The 23,021-nt window shown below is 43.3% G+C and overlaps 1 protein-coding gene and 1 long non-coding RNA gene across 5 annotated transcripts in view; one reads left to right on the top strand and one right to left on the bottom strand.

Annotated features, from left to right (window-relative positions):
* CCDC60 (coiled-coil domain containing 60) overlaps positions 1-23,021 on the bottom strand; it is a 202,602-nt gene that overhangs the window by 67,762 nt on the left and 111,819 nt on the right. For all 4 annotated transcript variants that reach the window (XM_054443570.1, XM_054443572.1, XM_054443571.1 and 1 more), the window contains exon 3: positions 71-241. In XM_054443570.1, the coding sequence (XP_054299545.1) occupies positions 71-241 (171 nt within the window). The remainder of the gene's footprint in view (positions 1-70; positions 242-23,021) is intronic.
* The window catches only part of LOC134737627 (uncharacterized), a 278,740-nt gene that overhangs the window by 194,398 nt on the left and 61,321 nt on the right, over positions 1-23,021 (top strand). The window lies entirely within an intron of this gene.

Raw genomic sequence — 23,021 nt, 5'->3', positions numbered from 1 at the left:
TACCAGGCAGGGTTCACTCTCAGTGGTTGTTCCCAAAACCTTCAGTGCCACAGCTACTGCACCCACTTACCTCAATAAGGTGTCCCCATAGTGGATTTCTGAGATCTTTTCGGCTGGCTGGAATTTATTTCTTTCCTCCTCTTTCAGTTTCTGAAGTTGTTGTTGCTTCTTTTTCTTTGCAGTCTCTTCCCTCAGAATAGCAAAATATCCACGGCCTGTCTTCACAGACTGGATCAAAAAGCTGGAGACATGCAGGGAGGAAGAGGGAGAGAGGGAGGAAAGTGGGAGTGGGGAGAGAGAGAAGGAAAGAGAAGGAGAGAAAGAAAAAGACAGAAAGAGAGGAAAGAGAAAAGAGAGATAAAGAGGGATAGAGAGAAAGAAACAGGGAGAAATAGAGAAAGAGAGAGAGTGAGAGAGGGAGAGGAAGGGAAAGACAGAGAGGGAGGGAGGGAGGAGAGGGAGACACAAATTTAAAAAAAAGATGAGTTGACTCTTATTGTCTTGGGACCAATAATCTCTGAGTGTGCCCTCGTGCCTGCAGGGCAAGAGCCTTCCCGTAGATTTCTAGACTCAGCCAGACCTGAGTTTGAATTCTGGATCCACCTTGTACTAAAGACCTTGGCCAAATCCTTGAATCTCTCTGAGCCTCATTTCCTTCATCATCCCATCACTCAACAAATATTTATGGAGTGCCCACTTACAGCACCAGGCACTCTGCTAGGTGCTATGGAGTGAACATAACAATTCACAGCCCGCAGGATCGGATACCATCATGCGTGGGAAGGGGTCAGCAGTGAAGTGTCTGGCACAGAAGAGGGGCTCCTCCATGAAAATCAATGGCATAGCAGGCACTAAAGGGCCTAGGCTCCTGGCTAAGGCTGCCCTCTCTTTGATTTGCCTAAATGCTCACATCTGTGAGCATGACTGCTACAGAAGTTCAAGTACTAATGTGCGTGTTCTTGCTGTGTCAAGTAACATATCTTGGGATTTCATTATTCTTTTCATACCAATTCAACCACTATTTCCTAATCAGATGTCTTGATGCTGGCTTGATGTGAAAGCATTCTCAGTCCATACCTCCCTGCGCTTTGCCAGTCTTCACCTTGGGGTTGGAGTTAGCAGCCCTGTGGCAGAGAAGGAGTGATGCAGAAGTGTCTACATGTTTCTTTCTGTCTGTCTGCCCACTTTGTTCCTAGATGTAAATGTTGGTTCTCAAATTCAGTTTTATTTGTTCTCCAAATTCCTAATAAGCAACCATCAATTTTATCTGTTCTCCAAATTCCTAGTAAGCAACCAACGTGTGTTGGGTATTGTACTGACTGTTGGGGATACCGTGATGAACAAGACATTGGGTCCCTCAGGGTTCATGGTTCAATACGGGAGAGAGAGAGAGAGATACATGAAGTCAATAATAGCACAGGGTAACGGGAGAGGCATGACTCTGGGCTTTGGGGGAAGGGGGCACCTAACTGAGACTAGGGGGATGCTGGAGACCTCTTCCTGGAGAAAGTAGTATTTTCTTTCCCTCTTTGAAGGTGGCCTCTTCCTCTCCTCTGGTGTCTCTCTTGTGCTCAGTTTTGCATGGGAATATTCCCAGCCAGCTGTCATGGCCAGACTCATATGATTAGTTGACCCCTGCTTATTTGCTAAGACGAGTTAAGGTGTTATTAAGGGCATTTCATTTCATTGGGGGACTCTTATAAATGTCCATTGGGAATATGCTGGGAGGTGGGAGGTGGGGATTTTCCAGCATTTTTCAAATCACATCACACGGGTGGCAGCTAAGTGATAACATTTCATGCATTCATTCCTCTGGCTGACCTTGGCTGAGAACCTGCTATTCCTGGGACCAGTTCAGGGGACTGGGGCTGCACAAAGCAATAAGATAAAACATTTGCCCCCCAAGGAGTTCACAGTGTAATGGAGGAAGAACACCCACAAACAGATACTCTCAATCTAATGTACCAAAGGGCTATAGGAACCTAGAGAAATCTTGGAAGGCTTTCTGGAGGAGGTAGTATTTAGGCTAAGTAGGAATTCACCAGTAGAACAAAGTGGGACATGGCATACCAGTGGATGGAATATCAGGTGTAAATGCAAAAAGGTGAGTCTGATGATGGCCTTTTTAGGGAGCTATAGCTATTTTTAAAACACTGGAGCACAGAAGAGTGGCTAGAGCTAAAGCTAACAGTGCAGGCAGGAAACATGGCACAGGGCCTTGGGTTCTTAAGTGAGCCTGGATTTGGGAATTGCTTGGACTGTACGTAAAAATGCTTCAGGAATCTGCAAATGTCTGAGTTTTCATTAACAGCTTTTAAAGCTATTAACAACACCCACAACACAAAACATCCTGTTATATACCAGATCAATTCATTTTGTACATTTCTATTGCATCGGCCTGCGTTCCCCAATTCTGAAAGGCCCATTTTTTCACATCTCAACATCCTTGACGTGAAACTGTATCTTACAATCATTGGCCATTCACAATCACTACCAGCTACGTGGCAGTTGCTTTGCAGTTGTTGTGGCCTCTATAGGTTTAAATTTGGTTGTTACCCCTGGTAGCCTGACTGCACAATTGCCCCTGCTGGGCAATAAATCACTGGACCAGGAGTTTGAAGTCTGAAAAGTCTTTTTCTTTGACATATTCTTATAAAATCAAGAAAGTAGGCTTGGTGCGGTGGCTCATGCCTGTAATCTCAGCACTTTGGGAGGCCAGGGCGGGTGGATCACTTGAGGTTAGGAGTTCGAGACCAGCCTGGCCAACATGATGAAACCCCATCTCTACTGAAAATACAAAAATTAGCCAGGGTGGTGGCGGGTGCCTATAATCCCAGCTACTCGGGAGGCTGAGGGAGAATCACTTGAACCCGGGAGGCAGAGGTTGCAGGGAGGTGGAGGTTGCAGTTAGCCGAGATCACACCACTGCACTCCCGCCTGAGTGACAGAGCGAGACTCCATCTTAAAAAATTTTTTGAAAAAGCAAGAAAGTGCCATTATAAAAACTTTCAGACTTGGGTCCGCAGCTGGGAAGAAATCTTGGAGACAATAGAGGAGCATCCTCTTAAGAAATGTTCCATAGGACATTGTTGACTCTGAGTGGAAGAATGATTCTGAAGAGTTGGGTTTTGAATGTGAAGAAGTTTGAGGAATACCTTAACCAATGTATTTTACCTGTGTTTTCCTTTTGGTTTGACCAGAATATAAGAATATAAATGGAATATTAAAAAATTATTTAAGTAGGTAAAAAAGGAGCTTTTCTTAAAAATTGGGAAATAATATATATATTTTTTAATTTAAAAAAAATTTTAATTTTTGTAGAGATGGGGGTCTCACTATGTTGCCCAAGCTGGTCTCACATTCCTGGCCTCAATTGATCCTCTTTCCTCAGCCTCCCAAAACGCTGGGATCACAAGCATGAGCCACTGCACTGGCCTAAAATATTTTTACAAAATAAAAATTCTAAGTGATAAGAAAGAACCATCTTATTTTAATTGGCAGTTTTTATTTTGTTATGTTAAATTTTTTAAATAAAAAATTCTTTTCGTTGTTTAATTTTTTTTTAAGTGGCATATCTTAGATTTGATGGTGGTTTAGACTCAATAAAATGCAGTATTTTTGCTCTTTATGAATGTGCTCCTGGAAGATTACCACTGAACGTTTTCTAAATTTAAATCCTGCTTCTCAGCTCATGTAAAATTTTTTGAATGTTTATGCCACATGTCATATATCCATCCCAGACAGTCAGTTGCCGGCAAGGATCAGTCATATCTGCTCAGCTCATGTTCTTGTCATTGCAAAATAATCTCTCAGTTTCCTTATGTATAAAATTGTGCAAAAGCAAATGAGTGGGTAACCTGTTATCACTTAGTAATGCCATATTGTCAGTTATAGGTGCCTTTGCCTGGCTTTTTTTTTTTAAATTTTTATTTTTTGAGACAGAGTCTGGCTCTATCACCCAGGCTGGAGTGTAGTGGTACGATCTCGGCTTACTGCAACCTCCACCTCCTGGGTTCAAGCAATTCTCCTGCCTCAGCCTCCCGAGTAGCTGGGATTACAGGCATGTGCCACCATGCCCAGCTAATTTATTTATTTATTTATTTTATTTTTATTTTTAGTAGAGACGAGGTTTCACTATATTGGCTAGGCTGGTCTCGAACTCCTGATCTTATGATCCACCCGCCTCAGCCTCCCAAAGTGCTGGGATTACAGGCGTGAGCCACCGTGCCTGGCTGCCTGGCTTTTATATTTAAGTTTAGGAATGTGAGCAGTTAATATGAGGTGGAATTCATGTTTGAAACAAAAATATGCTTCCATTTTGCTTTTGAGCTTCTGAATCAGTGAGGGTCCTGAAGCTGCAAGGGAACTTGATAAAAAGAAAACCGTTAGCATTTACAACCTCTTAACTTCACACATGAGGATTTTTCTCTGTGTAGCACAAGCAAAGCAAATGCAGAGATAACCTGGGAGGTGAGACTGATGTGACAGCAACTGCTTTTCATTGTCGTGCTAGTTTACAGAGATGGGATGGACTCTGTTTCAGTCTGCTTTGGCTGCTGTTGCAAAAATACCATAGACTGGGTGGCTTAAACAACAGAAATTTATTTCTCACAGTTCTGGAGGCTGGAAGCCCAAGATCAGGGTGCCAGCATGATTGGGTTCTGGTGAGGTCCCTCTTCCAGGTTGGAGATTGCCATTTTCTCACTGAAGCCTCACATGGAGGGAAGAGAGCTAGAGAACTCTCCAGAGTCTCTTTTATAGGGGCACTAATCACGTTCACGAAGGTGCAGGCTAATCACCTCCCAAAGGCCTCAACTCCTAATATCATATTGGGAGGTGGGTAAGGATTTCAACATATGAATAGATGCAGGGCAGGCATGCCCAAAATTGGGGCTTAGCCTGGGATGGTGCTTGGCTTCACCCATGAAAGAATCAAGGGTGAGCTGGTGGTAGAAGAAAACAGCTTTATTGAAGAGGTGGTGTTACTGCTCCATGACTGCACCTGCAGAGCAGGGCCACCCCACAGGCAGTGTGCTGAGAGCAGCAGCTCAGGGCAGTTTTGCAGTCATATTTATACCCACTTTTAATTACATGTAGGATAAGCGGTAGTTTATGCAGAAATTTCTAGGGAAAAGGTGGTAACTTTTGGGTCATTGTGTCATTGCCATAGAAAGGGGCAGTCACTCCCAGGGTGTTGCCATGGCAATGGTGAACTGATGGATGTATCTTATGGAAAGGTGCTTCTGCCCTGTCCCTGTTTTAGCTAGTCCTTACTTTGGTCCGGTGTCCAAGACCCACCTCTGGTATTGAGTCCCACCTCCTACCTCAACACAATGCACACACCAAGAGAATATGAAATGGGTTATTAGTCACATAACTAGATTTTCTGGGGAGAGCAGGGAAGTCTCCCAAGCAGGTCTTGAAACTGCCTGAGAGAGCAGGAAGGGGCCAGTGGCTTGGGGTTTTATGGTGGTTAGGGGGTGAGGTAGTGATTCCACATTTGGGGATGATTTGAACTTCCCACCAGCATCAAAGGAGGGTGCACCTGGGCTTTCTTATCAACTTGCCCAGATATAGGACAGAAGGGAATGGTGTGGGGGGTGAGGATGGAGTGTTGGAGCTTGAAATCCATCATTAGTCAAATATCAAGAATGGAGTCAGATTCTTTATTACATGGATTAATCCCAATTTCCAATTTGTGTGTTTGCCTAAATAACTGTGCCATTATCAACCATTCAGTGAAAACATTCAACAAATATTTGGTGAATGCTTATTATGTACCAAGCACTATGTGTTGAGGATGCAGCAGTAAACAAAATAGCTGCAGAGTTCTGGCCCTCATGAAGCTCGTATTCCAGAGGGTGGAGACAGATTCAAAACTAAGAAGTAAATGGTACCCAAAATGCCAACTGCTATGGAGGAACAGAGCAGGCAAGTGGAAAGAGTGACTGCCAGGGATGAGGGGTGTCAGTGCATTTAGAAAAAGATGGTCAGTGAAACCCTCACTCAGAAGGTGATGTTTGCAGAAAGATGTGAAGGAGGTAAGGGAGTAAACCACGCAGATACTTGTGGGGGGAAGAGTATTCCAGTAGCGGGAACAGCATGTGCAAAGGTCTGAGCAAGTACAGTTTTAAACTAAGAAAAGTTTAGTTTCCATTGAATAAAATGTCATATGACATCATATAATACGATGTGTGCTACCAAAATATTGGCTTTGCATGTTTTAGAAATTGGTGTTGTTGATGGAAATAAAACCAAACTCTGTAAAATATTCCAAAGAGGTTTATGCCAATATGAGTGGCCACGGTCTGGAGAAAACACGAGCCCAAGGAGCCTTGAGTAAGTGGCCCAGAGGCAGTCAGAATGCAGCTCTGTTTTACATATTTTTTTTTTTTTTTTGAGATGAAGTCTCACTCTGTCACCGAGGCTGGAGTGCGGTGGCACCGTGTCAGCTCACACTAACCTCCATCTCCTGGGTTCAAGCAATTCTCCTGCCTCAGCCTCCTGAGTAGCTGGGATTACAGGTGCCCACCACCAGGCCTGGCTAGTTTTTATATTTTTAGTAGAGACGGGGTTTCACCATGTTAGCAAGGCTGGTCTTGAACTCCTGACCTAAGGTGATCCACCTGCCTCGGCCTCCCAGAGTGCTGGGATTACAGGTGTGAGCCACCTCGCCCGGTCTGTTTTATACATTTTAGAGAAGTAGAAGTTACAGTCAAAGTCATAAATCAATACATAGAGGTTTTACATTGGTTTCGCCCAAAAAAAGGTGGGATATCTTGAAGCTGAGGCTTATAGGTCATAGGTGGGTTCAGAGATTTATTTTTTTTATTTTTATTTTTTTGAGATGGAGTCTCACTCTGTCGCCCAGGCTGGAGTGCAGTGGCGCGATCTAGGCTCACGGCAACCTCCGCCTCCCGGATTCCACGCCATTCTCCTGCCTCAGCCTCCTGACTAGCTGGGACTACAGGCGCCCACCACGACGCCTGGCTAATTTTTTGTTAATTTTTTTTGTATTTTTAGTAGAGACGGGGTTTCACCATGTTAGCCAGGATGGTCTTGATCTCCTGACCTCGTGATCCACCCGCCTTGGCCTCCCAAAGTGCTGGGATTACAGGCATGAGCCACCATGCCTGGCCCAGAGATTTATTTAATTCGTAATTGGTTAAAGGAGCAAGAACTTTATTCAAACACTTGGAATCAGCAGAAAGGAAAGTTGAAGTTCCTGGGGGTTGGACTTTGATGTATGAATTTGGGGAGGACACAATTGAATCCATAGCACACACATTTCAGGATCCAGTAGGTTGCAGTTTCTGCACATCATCATATAATATTTTGCCAGAGTTGGGTTGCAAGAGCAAGACATAATACATTGGATTGGAGTGACCTGTAGTTCTGCATGACTTAATCCTTGTCCAGTGTAGCTTTAGGTCTTGCTTGTAATTTGGTATCTTATTGTCACAAACAGTTTCATCAGTCTTCTGATCTCTATTTTAACATTAATGCTGGGCAGCTGTTGTGGCTAAATTCCAAAAGGGACAGAGTATAATGAGGTGTGTCTGACCTCCCATCTTGTAATGGCCAAGAAGTCAGTTTTTAAGGTTTTTCTGGGGTTCCCTTGGCCAAGAGGGGGTCTACTCAGCTGGTTGGAGGGGGCTTAGGATTTTATTTTAGTTTACAGTGTTCTACTTAAGACTTCTGTTTGACAGAAAGGTTCTTCTCTGGAAAAGGAAGGAAGGAAAGATGGAAAGGAGGGAGGGAGGAAGAAGAAAGGGGAGGGAAGGAAGGAGGAAGGAAGGGAAAAAGGGAGGGAGGGAAGAAAAAAGGAAGGATGAAGGAAAGAGGAAGTAAGGAAGGGAGGGAGGAAAAAAGAAAGGAAGAGAGGAAAGAAGGAAAGGTGGGCTGTGTCCTAAACTGGAAAGGTAGGGAGAATCAGGTAACAGTGATGGTCTGGCCACCTGCCTCTCGAATCCTTTACTCCAGGGTCCTACTCCAGGAGGCCATAGACTTTACCATTCGAATTAAGAAGCTCATTTCTTTTTTTTTTTTTTTTTTTGAGATGGAGCCTCTCTCTGTCACCCAGGCTGGAGTGCAGTGGCGCGATCTCTGCTCACTGCAAGCTCCGCCTCCCAGGTTCACGCCATTCTTCTGCCTCAGCCTCCTGAGTATCTGGGACTACAGGCGCCCGCCACGACACCTGGCTAATTTTTTGTATTTTTAGTAGAGATGGGGTTTCACTATCTTAGCTAGGATGGTCTTGATCTCCTGACCTCGTGATCCACCCACCTCGGCCTCCCAAAGTGCTACGATTACAGACGTGAGCCACCATGCCCGGCCAAGAAGCTCATTTCTAATAACTCAGTCTAGCATCTTCACGTGCAGGGCCATAGGAACAGAGCTGTAGAGGTCCCTCTCTGCCACTGGACTTCAATGAGACTTCTCAAGTGTTTCCAGTGTACACTTGAGATGCTGCAAAGCATTCACATAAGAGCCCTTTTTAGGGTGAACTAGGCACTGTTGGGATTTCGCGTCTGTGGTAGACCTTAGTGCTTCTTACCAGCAGTTTTGTGCCTCACTCTCCTAATCTCTCCATTCTTGGGCACATGTGTTAATGTATTTGTCCTCACAATGACTCTATGTTATAGGTGCTATTATTATCACTTCCATTTGAAGATAAGGAAACTGTGGTCAGGAAAGACAAGGTCACAGAGCTGGAAAGAAGCAGAGCTGAGGTCCGAACCCAAGTGGTGAGTTCACTGTAGAGCCCAGCTGTGCACTGCGCTGGTTGGTAGATGGTCAGGATGTTTCTGGATGTGGCTGGTCATCCTGTCCATTTGGAAGTCCCACCAGCATGGGCCTTGATCTTGAAGTTTCCATGAGCCACTGGGTCAAGGACTAACTTGGATGGTTTCTCACTGACTGGTAGGTGCCAGGGATTTGCTGTTGTCCAGATTCTCTCATGGATTGGAAGGCTGTCAGAGTGACCTGTTGGATCCTGAGACAGACTGTGGTCTGTAGGGGCAGAGAACAGAACAGGCACTGAGGCTAGGCATGGTGGCTCATGCCTGTAATCCTAGCACTTTGGGAGGCCAAGGCAGGTGGATCACTTGAAGTCAGGAGTTTGAGACCAGCCTGGCCAACATGGCGAAACCCTGTCTCTACTAAAAATACAAATATTAGCTGGGCGTGGTGGCAAGCGCCTGTAGTACCAGCTACTCAGGAGGCTGAGGCACGAGAATCACTTGAACCTGGGAGGCGGAGGTTGTAGAGAGCTGACATTGCGTCACTGCACTACAGCCTGGGCAACAGAGCAAGACTCTGCCTCAAAAATAAATAAATAAATAAATAAAGTTAGTTGGACATGGCAGCATATGCCAATGGTCCCAGCTACTTGAAAGGCTGAGGCAGGAGGATCACTTAAGCCCAGGAGTTTGAGGATGCAGTAAGCTATGACCATGCCATTGCATTCCAGTCTGGGTGACAGTGAAATCCTGTCTCTAAAAAAATTCTCAGTCTTTACCTCTGCATCTCAGTCATTTACTTTTTTGTAGTAATTAACGAGTTGGTAAGAGATTTTTTTCAACTTATTCATGCTCTTATTCTAAAAAGAATTAGAAACAAAAAAAATTTTTTTAAGTGAGACAGGCAGAAGGCAGAAAAAACAGAAAACAAAATCAGGTAAGACACGTAACAAAACCCATGCCACATAATCTGGTGTATCAGTTTGGCCCTGAGCATCCTAGTGGCTGAGGCAAAGAGGGAAACACAATCCTAATGTGATTCCTAATGGCTGAAGATTTTTAAAAAGCTGTTTAGTTGATGCTGGGCTGTGCCTGGTGCTGCAACTAGGAAGAGACTTCTTTCAAGGAGCTGTACAGGGAGCATACTGTAAAAAGCCAAGTCTGTAGCAAACCCCTAGATACAAATAGAGTGATAAATGCTTGTCTTATCAATTAACTCCACAGAAAGAGACAGGGCAGTCACTGTTGGACAGTTAGAGAAACCTAGCAAGCAAATTTTCTGGTGGAATTTCAGCCCCTCTTCAGGCAAGGCAGTCAGATGTCCAGCTGCCAGATCTTCTGGAAAGGCCCGAGTGACAGATGAATGTGGTTAGGGGGAGGGTCTGGGCCTTCATGTCAGACACACCAGTCTATTCTGGGAACTTCAGGCTGCAGGATGTTCATTCAACGAGCTTGGGAAGTGCTCCCTTGATACCGCGGAGGCCCATTTAAAAACGCTTAATATTTTAGCAAATTCTCATTTAATTCCCTGTGTGTTCCCTACATTTTCTTCATCATTATTGCCGATTACCAGGCTATTTGTGTGAAGGGAGCTATTTGCAGGGAAGAGCAGTTTTCGCCTTTAAATCCACTCACCCGGTGCCTCCTGCTCACTGCTTTGTGCGATGTAAAACTCCCCTGACTAACATCACAAGAGGAACGATGGGGAGTAAAATAATTAACTGCATCAGGCAAGCGGAGGAAAAAGCGGATTATAAAATGGAAAGTTTTCTCTATTCAATACAATTTCTTCTCAATCAGTGCATGGGAGAGGGTGGGTTGTTATTATTAAGGGACATATGTTCTCTGTATGGGAGTCTGTGTGTGCGCTGATGAGAGGATGCTTACTGCAGCAACAGAGGATTCTCAGCAGGGCTCGGCCAAGACAGCCCAAAGAGACAGAAGGAAGGAAGCCTAGGTTCCATTTCTAAGCACCTTTGGACTTGAGGAGCAGTGTGGGCGACGGGAAGGTGTTAGAGGGGACTGCGTCCGGATAGACTCTACTTTTTCACTCCCTTAGGGTGGTTTTAAACCTCTCTGAATCACAACCCCTTCATCTTCAAATGGGGAAAATATTAGTTCCTCCCTCAAAGGGCTATTGGGAGGATTAAATGAGACAGTAAAGATAATGAGTTTACTGTAGTGCCTAGTACATAGGGCTCCATAATGGAAAGTGGTTGTTATTATCGTCAACTTGCTTAACAGTCCTGAGAGGTTGGAGTGATTTACAGATGAGAAAACAGAGAAAAGGTTAGGTAAATGATGGTCATAACACCTGGAATGTGGCCAAGCAGAGATTGGAAGCCAGTAGGGTTGATTCCAGAATTTCTCTCTCTCTAATTGCATGCTCCAAGCATAGGTATGTTCAGTAGAAAGCTTTAAGGCTTAAGTTTATGTACCTCTGGGCTGTTTGTTTTGCAGATTTCATCTCTAGGTCTGTAGAATAGAAAAAAATGGCTTACCTTTTCCCCCTTTAGACCATGTTTTTACCCAATCCAAAGCACCATCTGTGGCAGATTAGGTCATTATTGAGCAAATACTCTCTTCCTCTCCCATCCCCTACATTCAGGGTTGGGATGTATTTTCTCAGTGTCCAGAATTTGGACTTGGACATGTGTCTCCTTTGGTCGATGGGATATTAGCAGATATGAATTGAATGAACACATAAAATGAGCTTTCTCAGCTGGGTCCATGTGAACAAAATCCACGATGGACCCAGAAGAGTGAGAAAGACATGGAACAGAGCTTTCTGAACCCAGCAATTCTAGCCTAGCTCAGCGAAGGCTGGAGCAAGAAAGAAATATGTGTTGAAAGTCATTGAATTTGGGGGCAGCTTGTTACACAGCATCATGACGAAAATAGCTGACTGGTGCATCATCCATCGTAAAATGCGCCATTATTTTATGAACCACAAAGAAGAAAACACAAAAACACATGTCAATTAAATTAAGACATGATTGTACATTGCATTCCAATGTACAGTTCAGAGATGATAAAATGTGCAAAAAATGTGCTTCTTAGACATGATAAAACATAGTATTAAGAAAGAAGTTGCCTCAGACCTGAGAAAGATGGCCTGGAGTAGGACCTGGAGCATGATGTAATTAACAGCTCCTTCTGAGAAGTATCGAGCAAATGTGATAAAATATCTGAGCAATTTTCTGATATTCTCTGTGAGATTAAGAGTCTTTTCTGGAGCATTGGATTTACCCGTGGTGCTGGCCCGACAGACTTACAACAAGGCTATTAACTTTTAACTAACCACTCCTACTTCAGGTGATGCTATCTAGTTCCTTACAAATCAAAGTGTGGTCCAGCAGCATCAGCATCATGTGAGAGCTTGTTATGTAATTGCCCCATGGATTCCTCTTACCCACTGCACAGATAAAGCCACTTTACTGAGATAGCATTATTGCAATAGAGAAAAAGTTGTATAAATGCAGAGTCAGCTAAGTGGAAGGACAGCACAGTAATTTATTATTACTCAAATCAGCCTCCCTGAAAATTCAGAGTCTAAGATTTCTTAATGATAGCTTGGTGGGCAGGGGCTTAAGAATGGGGAATGCTAATTGGTTGGGTTCAAGATGAAACCATAGAGAGTTGAAGCTTATCTTCTTGCACTGAGTCAGTTCCTGGTTGGGGGGCACAAGACCAGATGAGCCAGTTTACTGGTCTGGGTAGTGCAAGCAGGGCCATCAGAATGCAGGGTCTGTAAAATACCTTGAACACCTGTCTTAGGTTTTACAATAGAGTTATTATCTATGGGAGCAATGGGGGGCAGTTAGGAATCTTGTGGCCTCTGGCTGTATGACTCCGGAGCCATAATTTCTAATCTCGTGGCTAATTTGCTCATTTTCCAAATCATCTTTGTTTTAAAGTTAAACTAAATTCCTACTATGGTTACTTAGATCCATCCCCAGGAATGAACAAGGGCATCTTGGAGGTTAGAAGCAAGATGGAATCAGTTAGGTCAGATTTCTTTTATTGTCATAATTTTCCTATGTCAGATTTTTCTCACTGTCATGATTTTTGCAAAGGTGGTTTGGGTTAGAATTGCAGAATCTTGGGCCCCACCCCAGACCTCTTGAATCTGAATCTGCATTTTAACAGGATCCTCGGGTAATTCATGTACACATTGAAGTTTGAGATGCACTTGTCTGGATACCTTTTCCCCCCTATTGAAAGGAACTCTTTCCAGAAAAAAAATCTTCCAATTGGCTTTACTAGAAGGCTAGTCCACTTCCTGCAAGTCTGAACTAAAACTCTGCCACATGCTAGCAATCAATTAATCTCAGAAGTTCTCTAAGAATCTCTCGGCCGGGCGTGGTGGTTCACGCCTCTAATCCCAACACTTTGGGAGGCCGAGGGAGGTGGATTACCTGAGGTCAGGAATTCGAGACCAGCCTGACCAACATGGTGAAACTCTGTCTCTACTAAAAATACAAAAAATTAGCCAGGCATGGTGGTGGGCACCTTTAATTCCAGCTACTTGAGGGGCTGAGGCAAGAGAATTGCTTGAACCCAGGAGGTGGAGGTTACTGTGAGCCGAGATCATGCCATTGCACTCCAGCCTGGGTGACAGAGTGAGACTCCTTCTCAAAAAAAAAAAAAAAAAATCTTTCTATTGGACATTCTTATCTTGAGGGCACTCTGCCTGAATACATCTCCCATGGCCTGAATCGGCTTCCCTCCCAAGGGCCCTAAAAAAAGCTAGGATTGAACATCACCTAAAACAGACCTTCCCAGCCCTCTTCTCACGAATCTCACAAGAAGCTGCAGAGTATTGAAGATTTGGGAGGCGATGAGGGAAACTCATCTTCAACCTTTCTATTATGGGGGTCATGGGATTAACTACCACAAATCACTGTGTTAAAAACTAACAGCACAGATGTACTTAAAAAAAAATAAAAATAAAAAAAACTTTTAATGGTATTATGGCTCTACATCCAGCTGGTTTTCACTTACATTTTCCAGCTCTGCCTACAAGAAATATGGGGCTATAAAGCCAAGAGTGCTTTGATGGGAAAGGCAGAATGATATTAAGATGAACAAACACTCTTGGCAATCCGATTTCAGGGATGTCCTGCTCTTGCAGAAGGGAATTGCCTACATGGGAAATTTTCACTTAACAAATTTTACTGTTTTCAAATAATAGCAAATAAATCAGTTTATTCCCAATTGGTTGAGGCTGGAGACTTGGGGAGCCCACTTCATCTGGCTGGCTCAGGCCTTGCTATAGCAAATAAATCAGTTTATTCCCAATTGGTTGAGGCTGGAGACTTGGGGAGCCCACTTCATCTGGCTGGCTCAGGCCTTGCTCTGTCAGCCCACCCAGACATTGATTTCGGAGGAAGAGAGGGCAAAAATGATGGAATGAAGGGATCTAAAACACCATCCTTAAGTTCTTGAATTTTCAGGCAACCCATAGAGGCAAATTAATAACGCAGCCCCAGTTCAAAAGCACCAAGCAAATATTTTGCATTTAAATTCCTGCATTAGAATGCCCTGTTTATACAATAACTTAATAAATCTAGCCTGGCTGCCAAATTGACAAGAAGGTGAGAATCATTCATTAAAATGCAAATGCAATTGAGATGAAATTTGGAATACATTTATTACAGTAACTGAACTTCAGTCAACTGTAGTCACAACACAGATTTTGAACTGCCTTTCAGACAAAAGGATGTGTTGTATTATTCTCCCCCCGCCCACCACCAAGTTAATATCTTTGTCAGCATGCAAATTAAAGCTATTTCCTGAGTGCTAATGATTTGCAATGGAGGATTTCACTCTTCTTTATAGGACAAGATTGCCAGAGATAAAGGTCAACTACATACACAAAAGATTGCTCTGGTAGCATATTGTGTATACAGCAAATTGATTGCAAACATATTCTGAGTGCTTATTGCAACCACATTCTTATTAAATCACATCCAAACATCTCCTTGCCATCCCTGGGTCATTTGCTAATTGTAATGCCCAACAATGGGAAATTTGCTGAGTCAGGATGTCACCTCTCAGATCAAGTTTCAGACGGATTTGTCTCCTTTCTGAATGACTCAGCCCAAAGAGAAAGACCCATTAATGGGTTCTTTTTGATCATAAATTGGATGGAAGAAAGATGCTACTGGGACTTTTATAATGGCTCAGAAAATTTGACTCTCAGTGGAGGAGAAGTTCCTTTAGTTGCTTCAGTTTTATTCTCTCCGGCACTTTTGCAAAATTCTTGGGTCTGAGCAAAGTGCACACATGCACCTAGCAGACTTCCGTTTGAATTGGAAGAACCTACAGTGTTTCTTTGGCGAAGGGTAAGTGTGCTGTTTAGAAATCACTCTAGGGTGGCAAAAACGAGTTTGTTCCAAATGTAGAACAGAAAGATTGCTTGTGTCAGAGGTGTATAAACCAGAGCAACTCCATCTTGAATGGGGCTAGGTAAAATGATGCTGAGACCTACTGGGCTGCATTCCCAGATGGTTAAAGCATTCTAAGTCACTGGATGAGATAGGAGGTAGGCACAAAATACAGGTCATAAAGACCTTGCTGATAAAACAGTTTGCAGTAAAGAAGCCAGCTAAATCTCACCAAAACCAAGATGGCGACAAGAGTGACCTCTGGTCGTCCTCACTGCTACACTCCCATCAGCGCCATGACAGTTTACCAATGCCATGGCAATGTCAGGAAGTTACCCTACATGGTCTGAAAAGGGGAGGCATCAATAATCCACCCCTTCTTTAGCATATCATCAGGAAATAACCATAAAAATGGGCAACCATTAGCCCTTGGGGCTTTACTTTTATTCCTTTACTTTATTAATAAACTTGCTTTCACTTTATGCTATGGACTTGCCCTGAATTCTTTCTTGTGCAAGATCCAAGAACCCTCTCTTGGGGTCTGGATCGGGACCGCTTTCATGTAACATCTTTCTAGTGACCATGAAGGGAATATAGTGCAGAAACCCCCAGGAAGTGTTGGGGTCCTGTAACACTTGTGTCTTTTGACCCCTTTCATATCCAGTTAATTGATCATGAAGTGATGTCAACTCTATTTTCTGAATATTAGTTGACTCTCTTCCTTAACCTAGCCAGAAACCATCATTTACTTTAGGTAGTTTCCCACCAAGTCTTTTCCTTCCTATTGGCCACCTGGCTGCCCCAGGGCTTTTTTGAAAAGGCAAATCTCATCATTCCTATCTTAATGCTCAAAATCCTCTAATGGCTTCCTACTGTTCACAGGGTGAAGTCCTGAGTCCTTCCTTCTCCTAGCAATGTCCTCTAAGATCTGGGATTTATCTCTAACCATTCACCCTGCCATTCCTTTGCATCTCTCTACCCCCTTGAAATTGCACATGCTTTTTCTTTCTTTCTTTTCTTTTTTTCTTTCTTTCTCTTTCTCTCTCTCCCTCCCTCCCTCCCCTCCCTCCTTCCTTCCTCCCTTCCTTTCTCTCTCTCTTTCTTTCTTTTTCTTTTTCTTTCTTTCCTTCTTTTCTTTCTCTCTTTCTCTCTCTCTTTCTTTCCTCCTTCCTTCCTCCCTCCTTCTCTCTTTCTTTCCTTTCTTTTCCTTCCTTTCCTCCCTCTCTTTTCCTTTCTTCCTTTCTTCCTTCCCTTCTTCTTCTTCTTCTCCTTCCTCCTCTTCTTCTTCATTTTTCTTCTTCTTTTTCTTTCTTTCGCTCTTTCTTTCTTTTCTTTCCTTCTTTCTTTCTTTTTCAGAGACAAGGTCTTGCTCTGTTGTCCATACTGGAGTGCAGTGGTGCCATCATAGCTCACTGCAGCCTCAAACTCCTGAGCTCAAGTGATCCTCCTTCCTTGGCCTCCCAAAAATTTAGGATTATAAGCATGAACCACTGTGCCCCGCCTGCACATGCTTTTCTTTCTCTCTGCAGCATCTTCTCCATTGTCTTCACTTGGCTTGATTTCTATTTGTCCTTCAAGGTTTGGGTAAAACTATCAACTGTTGGTCATTCAATACCTCTTCTCCTCTCCTCTCAGTTCCAGGCTAGGTCAAGTGCACCCACAGTTTCTTGTACCTATGTACTTCCTATTATTGCACTCAGCACACTACATGGTGATTGCTGATTGAGTTTTCTGCCTTTCCTACTGTCTGTGGGCCTCTTGAAGTAAGACTCTGGCATGTAGAAGGCTATCAGCGCTTGGTTTTCCTTCCCTACTTCTCTCTATTGCTCCCAATGACAGAAAGTGCCAGTTGCCTACCAAGTATCAACTTGTCTAGCTTCTTTAGTAATAGACCACATTATCTTGGGCATCAATATGCCTAGATTAACAACCAGCAGAGCAAAGCAAAATCAAACAACCACCACCACAAACAAAAACTATATTTCCCAGCTGCCTTTCCAGATAGGCTAGGCCAATGAGGTACAAGTGGAAGTCATTTAAAGAGGCTTCTGGGAAAATTCTTTAAAGGAAATTGGCAAGCTGGGTAACATATGCCCGTTAGCCCCTTTTTCAGTTCCTTCCTGTTGCCTGAAGCTTGGCTATAATGGTTGCTGCTCCAGCAGCCATTTTCTGAGCATGAGGAATTCTGGCAGATGGAAGCAAATATGGAGGACGGTGGATAAAACCTAGAAGGAACCCAGGTACTGGATAAACAGAAAGCTGCCGTACCAGTGCTAGATCACCTTCGTCCAAATGTAAACCCTTTTTATGAGAGGGAGGTAATTCTTTATTTTGTTTAAGCCGTAGTGATTTCAGGGCTCTGCTACCATGCAGCAGAATACAGTTCCAAGAGACAATATCTCTTTCTCTGCTTCTTTCTTTTTTCTTGACCAAACTATCACAATTCACACATTTAAAATGCTATTGTCCTTGCTAAATCAATGGCCATGGACCAGAAAAGGATATTGGGAGAGGCTGGTTCAGATAATTGGATAGTAACAAGGAAACTTAGAAACGTGAAACTCTGTCAAGAGAATTTGGCCTGGGAGAGTCTCCACTAAGGGTGTCCAGGGCAGCTGGTAAATAGGCAACAGGTGAGTCTGAGCCTGTAAGAAATGAGGGCTGGGACAGGAGGGGGTGGTTGCAGTTAGAGAGAAACAGGAGGTTTCTCTCTATAGTGATGGCTTGAGTGAGGCACTGAGCTAAGCACTTTATATGCATTATCTCATCAAACTCTCACAACATCCTATGAAGTAAGTACTATTATCCCCGTATTGCTGATGAGGAAACTAAGGCTCAAAGAAGTCAAATAGTCTGACCATAGGGTTAGTAAGAGGTGGCACTGGAATTTAAACACAGGCAGGCTAATTCCAAAGTATTACATGAGAAAAATACACTGGTTTTGGAAATGGTCTGTTCTAGGTTTAACTGGCCATGTTCCTTATCACTCAATGTCTGTGAATCATCTTACCTCTTTGAGATGCCCTTTCCTCACCTTTAAAATTTGGATACATTAATACCCATCCTGGGACATTGTTGGAAATCATATATGAGAGGTAATTAGTGTGGTGCCTAGCACACTGGAGCTGTTCAATACATGGTAACATCATCATTTTTTTCTTCTTATTTTTCATAATCATCATCATCATCATCATAACAATCATCAAATTATCATCCTTGACTTCTCCTTCTCCTTCTTCCCCTTTCCCTTCTCCTCCTCCTCCTTCTCTTCCTCTTCCTTCTCCTCCTCCTCCCCTCCTCTTCCCTCTCCTCTTTCGCATTCTTCTTTTTTCTTCTTCATTGTAGTCATCACCGTGAATGCCTTCTGGTACAACTTTCTTGCTTTGCACACGACCAGGATGGTGGTTTGGCTGTAAGCCCCACAGGCTTCTGGGAAGTGGCACTTAGTTCAAGTGGTGAGCCTAGGAGGTTCTCTTCTCTGGGGGTGATGGGAAGAACAGTCTAATTAGATTACAATTATTTGGGGATTTAGTAAATTGCATTATGAAGTAATTCACAAAAGTCTGTGAGTCCACTGTGCCTAGTGGTGGTAGGACAAATGCTTGCTTATCATGTAAGTAATGAAATGTATTAAGCTAAGGGGCCCAGGAATTAACCTCTGCTTTGCTGGATAAGAAATGACATGCAGAGACCTTCTAATTATTTTAAATGGTTTTCTTTTCTTAATTCTTCTTTGATTTAATCTCTATCTCAGATCTTCATTAAAGAAAATGACTATGGAAGAAAAGGAGGAGGAGGGAAGAGGGGAGGACAAAGAAATGGAAAGAAGTATCTGAAGATCCCATATCACAGCCTGTGAATACACAGGATGTTTCACAGGAAGACATTGCTGATAACAGTAAATTACAGTCAAATCCAAGGGTTTAGGCTAAAGTGGGATATACATTAATGTCAGTTAAAAAGCCAAGTTCTGGCCGGGTGTGGTGGCTCATGCCTGTAATCCCAAAACTTTGGGAGGCTGAGGTGGACACATTGCCTGAGGTCAGGAGTTTGAGACCAGTCTGGCCAACATGGTGAAACCCCGTCTCTACTAAAAATACAAAATAAAATTAGCTGGGCATGGTGATGCGCACCTGTAATCCCAGCTACTCTGAAGGCTGAGGCAGGAGAATTGCTTGAACCAGGGAGGTGGAGGTTGCAGTGAGCCAAGATCACGTCACTGGACTCCAGCCTGGGTGACAGAGTGAGGGTCCATCTCAAAAAAAAAAAAAAAAAAAAAGCCAAATTCTAACTCTAACTCTACCAAAAAATTGCTGTGGGATTTAGACAGATTCATGAACCACTCTGTTCTCTTTTCTAGAAATGAATAACTATTACCACTACCATCTCCACCATCACCACTACTATTGCCATTTCCACCACCATCATCACAACTAGAATATGACTCATTACTGTGTGCCAGTAACTGTGAGAAAGCTTTGCAACTACTGATTTCTTTAACTTCTGAAAACAATCCTTCAAGGCAACCCTCAGTAGTGTTGCTAGCCTCATTTCATTGTGTGGAAACTGAAATGCCAAGAGGTTCAGTGACTTGATCAATGCAAAGGTACCCAGTCTGGGTGGAGTGGAGTCTGGGTGGTGGTTCTTGGGCTTGAGCCTGTCTCGCTCAGCCATTCTTCAAGACAATATTGTTTTATCTGAGTAGTTGTGAAAGACAAAAAAATCAGAAAATAGATGCAAAAGCAGTTTGGAAGGTCTTAAAACATGCCATGCAAAGAGAAAGCACAATTCTAAACAGGATATTCAAAACTGCTTTACAAAGAGGGAGGACTGGTTCTTTTCACCTAATCACATTATTGCTAATTGTCAGGGCCACAATTAGAAAAGCAAGCCCTCTCATCAGTGTAGGATATGCCCATAGATGAGTAGGTGATGAGTGAAATTAAGATGCAAAAAAGCTATATCTCTATGCAAAGCAGCTTCAGAGTTTTGGCTAAACGAATCTCTAGAAATTAAATTCCTTGGAGGCAGACACCATACTCATTCTTCCACCCCTCTCCTCATCCCTTTGGCACATCGTGGGGACCTAATGTTATTTTTGATCAAATGGCTAGTTGATTCAGTGAAGAAGAAAAGATGATGTTGGTAATTTGATCTCTTGGTGAGGACCAGTTCTATTCTTATCTATCTCTAAACTTAGGGACCAACATCTTCAGGCAACATTTCTCATGATTCACAAATGTACTCTCAGTAAGTATTTATCTAATCTAAATCTCTTCACTGCTTGCCAATCCCATTTCCATGTGTTCTGCCTAGTTTTGAATGCAATTCATTTAATTCCTTCCTTCCTGATATCTTTATTGGACACTGACTATGTAAAAGGTGCTGTGCCATGCTGAGGAAAGATACAAAAATTGAGAGGATTTGGACTTTGCCACCAAAGAATCTACATTCTAGATGGCATTTGAGGCCCAGAGACTTCCACTCCTGATGTCCATGGCTTGGCATTAGGGTTTATTTTTCTGACCTGAGTCAGAAGATAGACTGAGCATTTTGGAATGAAAAGACCCTTGGGGAAAGCCCCAAGCCCCCATTTTGCAGATGGGGAAACTGAGGCCCAGAGAGGAGACGTATCACATGACAAATTACAGGCAGACCTAGGACAATAATGGTGCAGGGGTTGGGGTGGGGCTGGATGGGGGTCTCTGGATTCCCAGTACAAGGCACTTTGTTCTAAACCCCCTATCACCCTACACACCACTCAAGGAACTGAACAGCATGATATGTTTAGCTGGGGCTTTGGAGTTCAAAACTCTTGGCAGCGTAATGACCAAAATGTTTTTTGCTCTTCCACCTTGCACCAATTATCTCCCTAAAGGTGCAGATGTACATCTTGTGAAAAAATGCATTCCTGTTTTAAGTCCTTCAATGGTTCCCTTCCCTTCATGTTGGCTGGACCTTCCTTTGTTCCAGGACTCTGCCCCCCATGGGGCTGAGTAACAAAAGTTTTCAATTCAGGTTGCCTTGCTCAAAAATCAAGCTGTCATCAACTCTCCCCTGCATAAGGGCCACTCCCTCTTAACTGGTCTCCCTGCCTCAGACCTCTTTCTCCCAATGATGCTTCCCTATATCGTACACACCCTTTCCAGACTCTGCAGTCCAGCCTGCGGGGCTCTGTGAGAGCTGGATTTGTCTTAACCTCTCTTTCTCTCTCTCTTTTTTTTTTTTTTTTTTTTGAGATGGAGTCTTGCTCTGTTGCCAGGCTGGAGTGCAGTCGCGTGATCTCAGCTCACCGCAACCTCTGCCTCCCGGGTTCAAGTGATTCTCCTGCTTCAGCCTCCCGAGTAGCTGGGACTACAGGCATGCACCACCAAGCCTAGCTAATTTTTGTATTTTTAGTAGAGACGGGGTTTCACCATGTTGCCCAAGATGGTCTCCATCTCTTGACCTTGTGATCCGCCCGCCTCAGCCTCCCAAAGTGCTGGGATTACAGGTGTGAGGCACCATGCCTGGCCTCTCATCTCTTTAAACTCCTGATGCTCTAGCAATACCAGTTATTCCGCTGCACAGCCATGCTCTTCTTCATCTCAGTGCCTTTGCTTGTCCTGCCTAGAATGCTCTGCTCTTCTCCACCTGGCAAACTTCTACTCATCCTTTATTTTTAAATTTTTAAAAAAATTTTTAATGGATTTAGGGGGTAGAAGTGTCATTTTGTTTCGTGGGTGTATTGCATATATATCCATGAAGTCTGGGCTTTTAATGTAGCCATCACTGAATAGTGCACATTGTACCCAGTAATTTCTCATCCCTAGCCCTCTTCCCACCCTCCCACCCTTCCTGGTCTCCAATGTCCATTATTCTGCTCTCTATGTACATATGTGCATATTATTTAGCTTAATATAAATAAGAACACGCAATAATTCACTTTCTGTTTCTGAGTTATTTCACTTAAAAGATAATGGCCTCCAGTTCCATTCATGTTGCTGCAAAAGACATGATTCCATTCTTTTTTATGGCTAAGTAGTATACCATGTTTTCTTGGTCCAGTCATCTGTTGATGGACACTAGGTTGATTCTTTGACTTTGCTATTGGGAATAGTGCTGCAATAAACATACGAGTGCAGGTACCTTTTTAAAATAATGGTTTATTTTTCTTTGGGTGTATACCCAGTAGTGGGATTGCTGGATTGAATGGTAGATCTATTTTTAGTTCTTCCCAACTCATCCTTTCGAACTTGATTAGGTATGAGCCTTACCTGCCCACCTCTGCCACCAGAAGTTACTTCTGCTTTTCCCGGGCTAGGTTAGACACCCCTGGTCTCTCCCATGAACCTGCTGATTGACCTGTCTGGCCATGCACTCTCCCCTCCCACACCTACCACTAGACTGAGATCCTTAAATGCAGGGCAATTTCTCAGTCTTTCCTGCGTCCTCAGAACCTGGCACAGTGACTAGCACATAGAGACTACTTAAAGAATGTCTATTGCACGAATAACTAAACCAGTTGAAATTCTTGAATTTAATGCTAATTAAATACACGCCCTTTTTTTGGCATGTAATAATGGCACCTTCTTACACTGATGTGGTACATTCACATTTTCTTTGGATGGAGCAGGTTATAGAACCGTATGTGCAGAAGCTGAGTGATCCAAACAGGATAGAGATAAATGGATGCCTTTGAAATATATATATTTTTTCCAACTGGGAACTAGAATATAGCTGTGTTCTGGAAGAAGTGATCAAATGAAACAAGCTCCCTACATGCCTCTCAGGAAAGTTATTTCTTTCGTTTGTAATGCAGTCTCTGACCTACCTTATGCCACATGACTAGGAGTGGTGTTTAAACCCCCCAAAGGGAAGGCAGATCTGGCATTTAATATCAAGTTACACA

This window comes from Pongo pygmaeus, chromosome 10 (assembly GCF_028885625.2).
Source record: "Pongo pygmaeus isolate AG05252 chromosome 10, NHGRI_mPonPyg2-v2.0_pri, whole genome shotgun sequence".
Taxonomy (NCBI): domain Eukaryota; kingdom Metazoa; phylum Chordata; class Mammalia; order Primates; family Hominidae; genus Pongo; species Pongo pygmaeus.
Note: the sequence above shows the minus strand (reverse complement) of the source record. Positions and strands in the feature narration are given on the sequence as shown.